Below are 14,106 nucleotides of genomic sequence, written 5' to 3'. Positions count from 1 at the left end.
TTTTTTCAGTTGCTAGTCTAGACTAAGAGTTCCTGGATTGTAGAAACCATGACTGCTTCATCTATTTTTCTAATGGCCATATAAAATTACAGCAATCAGTTTATCTGCTTGAGTCTCCAGATCTCCTCCTTGTTTTTACCTAAGTACCAGAAAACTGGAGAAACTCTCATCTGGGTACCAACAAAAAACATCCCTTGTATAAGGGAAGGACAAACACAGGATGACTCATTTCTCTTACAATGAGACAAAAGCAGAATTAACCACTCTTGTCAGCCTGATACAATTCTGCTCTGGACATCCTCAAATGTCTCAAAAAATGCCTACGAAATTGTGAGAGGGTTCCCAGTGACCCTGGGCTGAGGGTCCAATAATAAGCCAGGCTAGAGAGAGTCATAATAATTCTAAATAGAAAATGGAACTGCCCTGGTTGAGCTCCAGAATTACTTGTTCTGATTAACTAGCTTTTGGGTAGGAGGAAGGACAAGAATATTGTACATAAAATTTTATAGGCAGGTATAGTTGTGGTCATGGCTCTGGCTACTTTGTGGTCTTGATCTCTCACTCTTAAGATGTTTATTTATATTTACAGAATTTGCCATCAGATTCTATTTACATCTGGATCCTCTCACATAACTGTGGCAGACCTGCTACAAGATCTTATTGGACAAAATCTAAAAAGCTCAAAGAGCCACAGTCTCAAAGGGAGCTGTAGGATGTCTATGCTGACATCTCACAATGCAGAAAATGCCTTCTATTGGTTTTCAGTACATTCCCAATTCAAAGTCTGGCCCTGTCTTGTAATCCCAGGCAGAAGCCAGATCTTATGTGCAGATTCTAAGTGGGATCAACCTAACTCTGCATCCTTAGGTGTTACAGAAAGCAAAGTACAATCAAAGGAGAGATCCCCTCAGAGGCTGCTCTGGCACATTCCAAATGATGCTTACCTAAAAGGAAATAGCTGAGAAAACATGAATATAAGTATACAATTTATTTGGGCCAAACTTGAGGATTGTAACCTGGGAGCAAAGATTCAAGTTGCCTGGAACATATACTTTGATTAGCAGCAGTTACAAGTGGATTTGTAAAGGCAAAAAGAGAGACACATAAAGTGGATTGATACAAAGTTGTCTGTCAAAGTTTTTTTTTTTTTACAAAAATAAATTGATTATTGATTGGATATACATTGTTCGGCTATAGGGTGTGGGTTATAGTGTCCAGTGTGGCATTAGTAGTTCAATTTATAGCTACTTGTGGCAATAGCAAGCAGTTTCCAGAGGTAAATACATAGCTCAAAGAAAAAAGACGTAATTGTGGCCTTATTTTAATGTCTCTCTGAGACTTATGAAGAAAAGTATTATTAGCCGGGCGTGGTGGTGCATGCCTGTAATCCCAGCTACTGAGAGGCTGAGGCAGGAGAATCACCTGAACCTGGGAGGTGGAGGTTGCGGTGAGCCGAGTTGGTGCCATTGCACTCCAGCCTGGACAACAAGAGTGAAACTCTGCCTCAAAAAAAACAAAAACAAAAACAAACAAACAACAACAACAAAACACTTTTTATATAAGAAATGCAAATCCTTTTCTTCTTTTCTTTTCTTTTTCTTTTTGAGATGGAGTTTTGCTCTTGTTGCCCAGGCTGGAGTGCAGTGGTGCAATCTCAGCTCACTGCAATCTCCTCCTCCCAGGTTCAGGCAATTCTCCTGCCTCAGCCTCCCGAGTAGCTGGGATTACAGGCATTCACCACCATGCGTGGCTAATTTTTTGTATTTTTAGTAGAGACAGGGTTTCTCCATGTTGGTAAGGCTGGTCTCGAACTCCCAACCTCAGGTGATCTGCCCACCTTGGCCTCCCAAAGTGCTGGGATTACAGGAGTAAGCCACCATACTGGGCAAAGTTTTCATTTTTTCCAAGCCTCAAGATCTAGATTCAGAAATTGGAGCTGCAGATTTAGGTTCTGGATGGGTGGAGTAGCAGCGGGTGTTACTTGCACACTTGTGACTTTTTAGCAAGAGGAGAAAAAAGGAAATTAAAAATTATCATGTCTACATGTCTATTCAATCCACACATGTTACTCTGATTGGGTTTCTGGGCCCCATGGTCTCTAAGTCAGTTTTAAGTCTGATGATATGAGTCCCAGAGGCCAGGAATGGTGGCTCATGCCTGTAATCCCAGCACTTTGGGAGGCCGAGATGGGTGGATCATGAGGTCAGGAGTTTGAGACCAGAGCCTGGCCAATATGGTGAAACCTCATCTCTTTTTTTTTTTTTCTGAGATGAAGTTTCACTCTTGTTGCCCAGGCTGGAGTGTAATAGCACAACCTTGGCTCACTGCAACCTCCACCTCCCATGTTCAAGTGATTCTCCTGCCTCAGCCTCCCCAGTAGCTGGCATTATAGGCATGTGCCACCACGCTCAGTTAATTTTTGTATTTTTAGTAGAGACGAAGTTTCTCCGTGTTGGTCAGGCTGGTCTCGAACTCCTAACCTCAGGTGATCTGCCTGCTTGGGCCTCCCAAAGTGCTGGGATTACAGGTGTGAGCCACCGTGCCCAGTCTTTGGTGAAACCCCATCTCTACTACAAATACAAAAGAAAAAAAAATTAGCCAGGCATGGTGGTACACATCTGTAATCCCAGCTACTTGGGAGGCTGAGGCAGGAAAATCGCTTGAACCCAGGAGACAGAGGTTACAGTGAGCTGAGATCATGCCACTGCACTCCAGCCTGGCAATGGAGCGAGACTCCAACTCAACAACAACAACAAAAAAGTCACTGAAAGAGGTAAAACGGTTGATTGCTGCCCTGTAAGATTTGTAGAAATCTGATCTAGCCTCTCTGGAAGTGACTGTAGAGGACAATAGATATCAAATAGGCAGAGACGCAATTCTTCCTGCATAATTAGGGAAGAGCATGCACTTTGCAGCACAATTGTGAGTTGATTGGAAGCCTGAGAGGGAAAGACCCTTGTAGAGTAAAGCCTGGTTAGCACCTTGTATGTTTATATCATGTCTGGTAATTCTAGACTGTGTTTGGAAAGTATAACAAGAGAAATTATCTCCAGCCCCAGAAAAACTTCACAATGATAGGACAGAAAGAAAACTGTTTTATTACACAATTAAACCATGCATCACAATCAATCTGCTTAAGAGACTGCAAAGACAGAAAGACGGTCATCATAATTAGTCCACAAGTAGAAGAATTTACAGCACCATGTCATACATAGCTCATCCTAAATTCACCTGGTCACTGGGGATGCCATCTGTGTATGCTAATTGGTTATAATCAATGACAAAATAAACTTTTCACATCTTCATGACAGGAGGTAGTTGTGCGACTTGAAGCCAGGTGCCTGCTGAAGGTAGACTCTCAATCTCCTACTACAATGGTTGAATAGGGTGCTATCTTTTTGGTTATTTACACTTTAAAGCAATGGCTCTCTATGTTCTGAGCACTCAGCTTCAGCACTCCTGCTTGCCCTCTACTTGTGGCTAGTGTCCTCTCTTGACCCCTACCATCTGCCAGTGAGGCACACCCCAAAGCACAGAGCTCACAGCTGGCAGCTTACATCTTAAATGAACCCCAATTGCCACAGCAGCACTCCAGTACCTCATCAGAGACTGAAGACTATGGTACAGGAGAGCCTACAGGATTTGGGGGTAGAATTGCACCTTCATAATAACGGGAATGGGAGCAGTGTGTCAGCCTCAGTTTCAATTTATTATGGTGACTTGAAAAAAATACTACTGGATTTCCAGCATGAGTCCAGATAGAGATAGGATGGTTCTCCCTGTGAAAACCCACCTCTATGTCAACACCAAGGGATTGTATTAGGGCTTCTAAAACAGACATCCAAAGCATTGAAGAGAAGAACAGCTCTCAGTCTGATTCTATTGCAAAGTTATATTGAGAGAAAAAAGAAGTTAAATGTATCTTGAGAAAAAACTCAGATTAGATGATTGATCAAGTCAGCCAGAAAATATTCCCCTAAAAGGAGTTTCTCTCAAACTACCCCTAATGCACAGCTACTCTTGGCATGAGAAACATGAACATTATGAAGAAAAAAAGCATATTCTCAGCAGAATTTTATAAGTTTCTCTTCCATCTCTGCTGCTCTCGTCTCCTAGCCATTGAATGGGGGTTCCATATTGAAATACAACTGACAATTCACCAGCACTTTTTTTAATTAGGAACTGGAATCTGACTTTGTTCATATAATAGAATATATGAGAGCTTGCCGCATAACTAACTGAAGGGCTATTACGGCTTTTGGGTGACCATATCACCTGTCTATTTGTCCTGGAAGGGCAGCATTCCAATTTAGTAAAATGAAAGACACTAAAATTATGCTTACCTATAACTATACCTATTGGATAAAGCAATATGTATGTCAGATGCATGTTACAATTTGGTAGTATTTTTTTGGGATATTATATAAATAAGTATAAATAATTTTAATGTACTAGTCATAATGTATGCAGGATTTAAAAAAATTATCTATAACCATAATTCAGTTTAAACACTTTATATTTCAGAAGTATAAATAACAATATTAAAATGAGTGCTTAGGAGATGCATTCAAAGTACATATTTTGATCTTATATTCATACTATTGTAGAAAATACTTTTTAATTTATATGAATGTATGTTGTCTAAAAACACTTCACATAACTATGCTAATTGTTCTTAAGTAATAAATAGAAACCAAAGTACAACTACAGACTCCACTTTTCAGTTTATACACTGAACTGTTCTTGCTTTTGCAGTGTAAGTATTTCAATCTGCAAATATTAGATAATTGCCTTGCATAATTAGTTTTCTGTCAAAGGAACTTGGTATGTTTTAGTCCTTATTATTCTGTATTACTAAATTTACTCCTATCTTTGTGGTCAATTTTTGTGTACTCCCAATATGAGCTTTTATTTTTTTTTGAGACGGAGTTTCGCTCTCGTTGCCCAGGCTGGAGTGCAATGGCGTGATCTCAGCTCACCACAACCTCCGCCTTCCAGGTTCAAGGGATTCTTCTGCCTCAGCCTCCAGAGTAGCAGGGATTACAGGCATGCGCCACCACGCCCAGCTAATTTTGTATTTTTAGTAGAGACAGCCATGCATGGCTGAACAGATGCTTTTCAAAACAAGACATACATGTGGCTAATAAGCATATTTTACAAATGCTCATCAATTATTAGATAAATTTAAAAAAACACCCAATGAGATACCATCTCACACCAGTCAGAATGGCTACTGTTAAAAAGTCAGCAATAGATGCTGGCAAAGTTGCAGAGGAAAGGAAATGCTTATATACTGCTGGTGGGAGTGAAAATTAGTTCAACCATTGTAAAAAGAAGTGTGGCGGCCATGTTCAGTGGCTCAAGCCTGTAATCCCAGCACTTTGGGAGGCTGAGGCGGGCGGATCACCTGAGTTCAGGAGTTTGAGACCAGCCTGACCAACATGCAGACACCTCGTCTCTACTAAAAACACAAAATTAACCAGGTGTGGAGGCGCATGCCTATAATCTCAGCAACTCAGGAGGCTGAGGCAGGAGAATAGTTTGAACCCGGGAGGCGGAGGCTGCAGTAAGCCGAGATCATGGCATTTCATTCCAGCCTGGGCAACAAGAGTGAAATTCCATCTCAAAAAATACAAAAATAAAAAAATAAATCCAGCAGTTTCTCAAACACAGTGTTGACATAAGAGAAGAAAACTTTAGAGTGCTTATATTTCATATCTCAATAAGAAAAGCAAAAGTATCTATTCCTTTCAAACAATAAATGCATTATTTTATTATTTCCATTAAAAGTCATATAGTAAACAATTAGCCATATGGAAACATGTCTAGGAGATACCAAGTTTCAAATAAAATTTAGCATAAAATTCAGAAATCAAGATAACAGGATTTGAACAGAGATATTCATTGTCACAAATTTACCCTGCAAAAAGAGGAACTGATGCTTTCATGAATCTATGTAACTCAGCAATTATCTACTACATTTTCTTGTGAAAATGTATTCATTTTCTACAGCCAAAATGGGAAACACATTTCCCCTATTCTTTTTCTTGGTAGCATTCTGAAACAGCCTTGAAATTTTATTGGAAATTACCAAGCCAAAAAAAAATACACCTGACACTGCTGAAAGAAATCATAGATGGCACAAACAAATGGAAACAAATCCCATGCTCATGGATGAGTAGAATCAGTATTGTGAAAATGACCATACTGCCGAAAGCAATCTACAAATTTAGTGCAGTCCTTATCAAAATACCACCATAATTCTTCACAGAATTAAAAAAATTCTAAAATTCATATGGAACAAAAAAGAGCCTGCATAGCCAAAACAAGGCTAAGCAAAAACAACAAATCTGGAGGCATAACATTACCTGATGTCAAACTATACTATAAGGGCATAGTCACCAAAACAGCATGTTACTGGTTTAAAAATAGGCACACAGACCAATGGAACAGAATAGAGAACCCAGAAATAAACTCAAATACTTACAGCCAACTGATCTTCAGCAAAGCAAACAAGAACATAAAGTGGGGAAAGGACATCCTTTTCAACAAATGGTACTGGGAACACTGGCTAGCTATATGTAGGAGAATGAAACTGGATCCTCATCTCTCATCTTATACAAAAATCAGCTCAAGATGGATTAAGGACTTAAACCTAAGATCGGAAACTATAAAAATTATAAAAGATAACATTGGAAAAACCCTTCTAGACACTGACTTAGGCAAGGATTTCACGACCAAGAACTCAAAAGCAAATGCAATAAAAACAAAGATAAATATCTGGGACCTAATTAAACTAAATAGTTTTTACACAGCAAAAGGAAGTCAGCAGAGTAAACAGACAACCCACAGAGTGAGAAAAAGTCTTCACAATCTATACGTCTGACAAAGGACTAATATCTAGAGTCTACAACAAACCCAAACAAATCAGTACAAAACAATCTACAACAAACCCAAACAAATCAGTACAAACCAAACAATCCCATCAAAAAGTGGACTAAGGACATGAATAAACGATTCTCAAAAGAAGATATACAAGTGACCAACAAACATATGAAAAAATCCTCAACATCACTAATGATCAGGGAAATGCAAATCAAAACCACAATGCGATACCATCTTACTCCTGCAAGAATGGCCATGATCAAAAGATCAAAAAGCAGTAGATGTTGGCATGGATGTGGTGAACAGGGAACACTTCTACATTGCTGGTAGGAATGTAAACTAGAAAAGCCACTATGGAAAACAATGTGGAGATTCCTTAAAGAACTAAAAGTTGTACTACCATTTGATCCAGCAATCCCACTTCTGGGTATTGACCCAGAGGAAAAGAAGTCATTATTCGAAAAAGATACTTGCACGTGCATGTTTATAGTGGCACATTTCACAACAGCAAAATCATGGAACCAACCCAAATGCCCATCAATCAACAAGTGGATAGAGAAACTGTGGTATATGTATACAAAGGAATACTACACAGCCATAAAAAACAAATTAACAGCATTTGCAGTAACCTGGATGAGACTGGAGACTATTATTCTAAGTGAAGTATCTCAGGAGTTGAAAACCAAACATTGTATGTTTTGATATGTGGGAGCTAAGCTATGAGGATGCAAAGGCATAAGAATAATACAGTGGACTTTGGGGATTTGAGGGGAAGAGTAGAAGGGGGACGAGGGATAAAAGACTACAAATATGTTGCAGTGTATAATGCTCCGGTGATGGGTGCACCAAAACCTCACAAATCACCACTAAAGAACTTACTCATGTAGGCTGGGCGCAGTGGCTCATGCCTGTAATTCCAGCACTTTGGGAAGCTGAGGTGGGTGGATCACAAGATCAGGAGTTCCAGACCAGCCTGGCCAACATCGTGAAACCCTGTCTCTACTAAACATACAAAAATCAGCTGGGCATGGTGGTGCTTGCCTATAATCCCAGCTACTCGGGAGGCTGAGGCAGGAGAATTGCTTCAACCCAGGAGGTGAAAGGTTGCAGTGAGCTGAGATTGTGCCACTACACTCCAGCCTGGTCAACAGAACAAGACTCCCTCTCAAAAACAAACAAAAAAAGAATTTACTCATGTAACCAAATACCACCTGTACTTGAATAACTTACAGGAAAAAATTTTAAAAATAAAGATCTATCCTTAATATATATGTGTATATATTATATATGTGCATATATTATTTTATATATATTATATATATATACATTATATTTTACATATCTCTCTCTCTCTCTCTCTCTGTGTCCAGATCAGGAGTTCAAGACCAGCCTGGCCAACATGGAGAAATCCCGTTCTCTACTAAAAATACAAAAATTAGCTGGGCATGGTGGCGCCCCACCTGTAATTCCAGCTACTCGGGAGGCTGAGGCAGGAGAATCGCTTGAACCCGGGAGGCGGAGGTTGCAGTGAGCTGAGATTGTGCCATTGCACTCTAGCCTGGGCAACAAGAGCAAGAGTCCATATTAAATATAAATATAAATGTATATATATATATACTTGATTATGTGTATATACACAAAAAAATACACCTGAGAACATTTCTAAACTTACTCTAAGAAAGGAAAAGTTAAATGAGAATTTCTCACAAGTAAAATACATGATTAATATTAATTTTTATCTGAAATCCACCTCTTTTATGAACCTTGTTAATATTTTCTTACCTTTCAAGTCCTACTAATAAAATGCAATTATCAGTTAAATAATGGAAGTCAACATAAGTGAACAAATCTTTTCAAGGTGACAAACCCAGGGAGTGATAGTGCTAATTAGAAAACAGATGTGTCTAGGCCAGGCGCGGTGGCTCTTGCCTATAATCCTAGCATGTTGGGAGGCCAAGGCGGGCGGATCACCTGAGGTTGGGAGTTCCGAGACCACCCTGACCAACATGGAGAAACCCCGTCTCCACTAAAAATACAAAACAATTAGCCAGGTATGGTAGTGCATGCCTGTAAGCCCAGCTACTCGAACGGCTGAGGCAGGAGAATTGCTTGAACCCAGGAGGCGGAGGTTGCGGTGACCTGAGATCGCACCATTGCACTGCAGCCTGGGCAACAAGAGTGAAACTCCATCTTAAAAAAAAAAAAAAAAAAAAAAAAGGAAAGAAGAAAAGAAAGAAGAAAGAAAGAAAGAGAAAGAAAAGAAAGAAAGAGAGAGGGAGGGAGGGAGGGAGGGAGGAAGGAAGGAAGGAAGGAAGGAAGGAAGGAAGGAAGGAAGGAAGGAAGGAAGGAAGGAAGGAAGGAAGGGAGAAAAGAAAGAAAACAAATGTGTCTGACTGATATTCACCCGCCCCAGTCTGCTCACCTTAAGTGCTCAATAACCACCCTCTCAGGAGACCTTACACTATGCCCCAGGTGCATTTTACTTTGTAAGTTCTTGCACCATCTCACTTGGGTCAGGTTTTTCTTTGTCTTTTGGGATACCTTTTTTTTCCCCCCCACAAAATTCAGAGAATTCAGAGGGCAGAAATTATTTCCGTGTTTTCCCCTCAATACCAGCATCTGATTGGCTGACCAGCATTGTGTCTCCAAGAAATGAAAGCTGGGTTGGGTGAAGACAAAATGTCTCCAGGGGTTAGCTTTTCAAAGGAAAAGTATGCCAGGAGATGCCTCTTAGCTCCAGGGCATCCACCTACTCCCTTGAGAAGCTACACTCCATACCTCCAAAAACCTTCACCCGAAAACATTCTGATAAGATTTCTGTGCCTAAGGAAGATTAAAAAAAAAAAAAAAAAAAGAGGCATAGAAATTTCATAAAATACAGTGTCAGGGAATTATTTTTTGCTTTCTTCTCATGAGAACTATTTTCAAACAGAAAACAATTTTAAGTGCCATCCAATGCTTCGTCAAAAAATGATTAAAATACGGTATCAAAAATGTACACTAAAGGAAAAACAGTTGAGAACATGAATTAGGAAAGAGAAGCTGGCATTTGGAAATGTCAGAAGGAACTGGAAATTTAGTATTTTAGTTTATTTTCAGTTTAAATCTAACTGCAGGCCAGAGTTAGGCTGGAGGAATGGGGCTGGGAAGTACACTTGAGACCCTGCTGAGAATGCACGAGAAAAATGCAGTGGAAAAATCAGTCCCCTGTGGAGTGTGAGAATAATGAAGGGGCAGGCAATTACACTGAGGAGGCTCTAGTCCCAGGGTTTCTACTTAACAAAAACTGCTACGTAACTGTACCTAACCAATTATTAAATATAGTTTTCTTCATCATGTACCTTATAAAAGTCTTTCCTTCAAGCTCCTCCCATGAACCACAAACTACAAAACATACTTTTGTGCTCTACAATTATTGAATCACTCTTTGATTAAATTCTTTAATATTTTTTGCGATGACTGCCACCGTTTTTTAATATGAGAAAATAGCAACTGGCAACTCCACATACCAAAGCTCTTCCCATTCATGAACCCGCACCCCAAGTCAGGATTTTCCCCTGACGACCCTCCCATGGTCCGTGCACAATCTGGGAAGGCGCCGCGCTGCCCTTGCAGAGCTGTCGAGAGAAGGCTCCAGACCTGGGCACGGTCACTACGCAAGGAATAGACAGGACGCCCGGGGGCCAGGCTGTCGGCGCAGCAGCCATCTTATGGCTGAAGGGGATTGACATTGAGCTGGGCAAGGAGAACTCGGGGCGCAGATTGTGAAGCTGACTACAGGGAGGCCTGAGTCCCGCCACAGCCACTTCCCACCGGTTTCAACCAGCCCTTCCCCTCTCTCGGGATGTCGGACCGCACTCTCACCATTTCTAGGCTTCCAGGGGGTCCTGGCGTCTTAACTGTGGATCTCCCAATACCTGTCGGTCACAGAGCCACAGAGTCTGGGCCTCTAAGAGCAGAGGACAAAGAGCAGCGAAAACGAGACCTGGAGCTCCAGCTGAAGCGAGAGACAAAGGCCGCGCCAAACCCGGAAGCCGCCCTGTCCGGTCCAGCTGCGTGTCTGATTGAACTGTCCCCTAGCTCAGAGTCCCTGATTGGATAATGTTTAAGACCCGCCCCTTCAGGCCCTGAGTGACGGAAGATGTGATCAGATGCTGGGCTGAATGAAGTGTGACCGCCTAGGCTGCAGCCTTTTCAGGCAAGGCTTCCTCCGTGAGCTGAGCTAGGCCCACCCAAGAGGTTGTTTGCCTTTAATCTTGTGTGTAAGGTCATATGCTCTTGTAAATAATATGCTATATGGCTATCACAAATGAAAAGAATACAACAATTGTTCTAAAAAAAATTTTTTTTTTGAGACTGAGTTTCGCTCTTGTTGCCCTGGCTGGAGTACAATGGCGCGATCTTGGCTCACCACAACCTCCGCCTCCCGGGTTCAAGCGATTCTCCTGCCTCAGCCTCCCGAGTAGCTGAGATTACAGGCATGCGCCACCATGCCTGGCTAATTTTTTTGTATTTTTAGTAGAGACAGGGTTTCCCCATGTTGGTCAGGCTGGTCTCGAACTCCTGACCTCAGGTGATCCTCCCACCTTGGCCTCCTTCCGGCCGAGCCTCTGGGCTCGGCGTGAGCCACCGCGCCCGGCCCAATTGTTCTAAAATTTTATATTTTATGACCTTCCTGGCTACTGGTCCTTTGAGCAGGCAGCCTGGGATTTTAAAAAGGAGGCAATTCTCTGAAATAAAATGTGAGCCACAAGTTGGATGCTGTGCCTCACGCCTGTAATCTCAGTACTTTGGGAGGCCTAGGAAGGTGGACCACCTGAGATCCGGAGTTCGAGACCAGTCTGGCCAACATGGTGAAACCCCGTCTGTAAAACAATACAAAAAAATTAGCTGGTCATGGTGGCAGGCGCCTGTAATCCCAGCTACTTGGGAGGCTGGGGCAGGAGAATAGCTTGATCCTGGGAGGTGGAGGTTGCAGTGAGCAGAGATCATACCTCTGCACTCCAGTCTGGGCAACAAGAGTGAAACTCCATCTCAAAAAAATAAAAAATAAATAAAATAAAATAATAAAATGTGAGTCACATGTAAATTTAAAATTTTCTAGTAGCCAAACTTTATTTTTTTATTTTTAATTTTTTTAGATTTTAGACCGGGTCTCGCACTGTTGCCCAGGTTGGAGTGCAATGGCGTGATCTCAGCTCACTGCAACCTCCACCTCCCAGGTTCAAGTGATTCTCCTGCCTCAGCCTCCCGAGTAGCTGGGATTACAGGTGCTCGCCACCATGCCCAGCTAATTTGTAGCCAAACTTTAAAAAGACTTTGGCTCTGTTTTTTAAAAAGAAACAAAGAACAGGTGAAATTGATTGTAACAATTTAACCCAATATTTCCAAAATATTGTCATTTTAATATATGAGAAATACGTAATTATTAACGAAGTGTGTGTGTGTGTGTGTGTGTGTATATATATATGGAACTAAACCTTTGAAACTTAACTCGTGTTTTACCTTTCTAGCACATCGCAGTTCAGACCAGGCACATTCCAGGCACCCAGTAGCAACGCATGGCCAACAGCTGCTACATTGAAGTGCAGCTCTGACATCAGGAGGGTGAACGGCCTGAATATCCCTTTTCTACCAGAGGTGAGGGGACAGCCTCTCCCTACCAACATCTCTCTTCAGTTCTGGGGGTAGAACAGATAGTGGCCATAGAAAGAGCAGAGGGCAGGCCGGGCACAGTGCCTCATGCCTGTAATCCCAGCACTTTGGGAGACCAAGGCGGGCGGATCACGAGGTCAAGAGTTCAAGACCAGCCTGACCAACATGGTGAAACCCCATCTCTACTAAAAATACAAAAATTATCTGGGTATGGTAATCCCAGCTACTCGGCAGAAGAATCACTCGAACCTGGGAGGCAGAGGTTGCAGTGAGCTGAGATCACGCCCCTGCACTCCAGCCTGGGTGGCAGAGCAAGACTGCCTCAAAAAAAAAAAAAAAAAAAAAAAAAAGAACAGAGAGCAACAGGAATAAAATAACCACAGGTAGACCACTGCTGGCCACCTCTTGCCCTCCTTCCTTTTAGAGATCAGACAATGAACAAAGGATGATGTGGCCACAGAAGAGAACCCTATGTCGTCAGGTCTGTCCACACTCTTGACCTCCAATTTTTAGATATGAAGAAAATAGATTAAAGGCAAGCTTATTTTGCTATTTGACCTTGGCCCTTATGATTAGGCTGTGGTTGTCTATTTTCTCCTGTGGTGTGAGGAACTGTGTGGATAATAAGCACCAGTCACATGCATACAATATCTACATGTATTTCTGCATTACTCAATATTACCTTACAAGACATCCAACTCTAAATCAGAGGAAAAAAAATAGTACCTTTAGGGTGTCCACTGTGAGAAGGTAAGTAGTACTGAATCTGTCATTAAATCCTGGCATCCTATCTGCACTGGGTGCATGTATTAGTTAGCTATTGCAGCATAACAAACCATCCAAAACTTATTAGCGATAATTGAAAGGGTCAGCCATTTGGGCTGGGCTCAGTGGGGCCATTTCTCTAGTCTCAGCTGAGCATTTTTAGACATGTATCATCAACTGCATGTTGACTAAGCAGCTGTGTTTCTGGGAGTGAGCTTCTGCTTCTGGAGCTGTCAACAGGGGCAACTTTTTTCTCCATTCCATGGTATCTTATTCTCCGGCTGGCCAACATGGATTTTTCCCATGGAGATGGCAGCATTCTGAAATAAAAGCAAGAAACATTCAAGACCATTTGAGCTTGGGCCGCAAACTAGCCCACTGTCATGTTCACAGGTTTCTACTGCCCTGAGCAAATATGAGCTGCCAGATCTAGTGTTCAGAAAGCAGATACTGGATGTCAATTAGAATAACTGTAAAAGCACCTGGCAATGGGCAGGAATATAGGAGGATGAAAAATTGTGACCATTTTGGCAATCATTATTATTCTGCCCTTTTTAATGTACATGGTTTATAGAACTCTTCCACAGAAAGAAACTTGTCCAAAGACTAACAGCTACTAAGTGGCTGAGCTGAGATTCAGAATAAATTCTGTCTGACTTCAAAGTCCATGCACCACCATAGATAACACTGTTACAGAATCTGCCCTAGTCCTTTGAAATCCTGGAGAGTGAAACTTCTACCATAGAGGATATATATTCTTTAGATTCATGCTGATATGTTACTGTTTATTATTGAGAATAA

The 14,106-nt window shown here is 41.5% G+C and overlaps 1 protein-coding gene across 1 annotated transcript in view; it reads right to left on the bottom strand.

Moving 5' to 3' along the window:
* LOC103234270 (uncharacterized) overlaps nt 1-10,878 on the bottom strand; it is a 34,327-nt gene extending 23,449 nt beyond the window's left edge. The window contains exon 1 of the mRNA XM_037995101.2: nt 10,750-10,878. Within this exon, the coding sequence (XP_037851029.2) occupies nt 10,750-10,752 (3 nt within the window). The 5' untranslated portion in view covers nt 10,753-10,878. The remainder of the gene's footprint in view (nt 1-10,749) is intronic.
* Between the last annotated feature and the right edge of the window lie 3,228 nt (nt 10,879-14,106).

This window comes from Chlorocebus sabaeus, chromosome 6 (genome assembly GCF_047675955.1).
Source record: "Chlorocebus sabaeus isolate Y175 chromosome 6, mChlSab1.0.hap1, whole genome shotgun sequence".
Lineage (NCBI taxonomy): Eukaryota > Metazoa > Chordata > Mammalia > Primates > Cercopithecidae > Chlorocebus > Chlorocebus sabaeus.
Note: the sequence above shows the minus strand (reverse complement) of the source record. Positions and strands in the feature narration are given on the sequence as shown.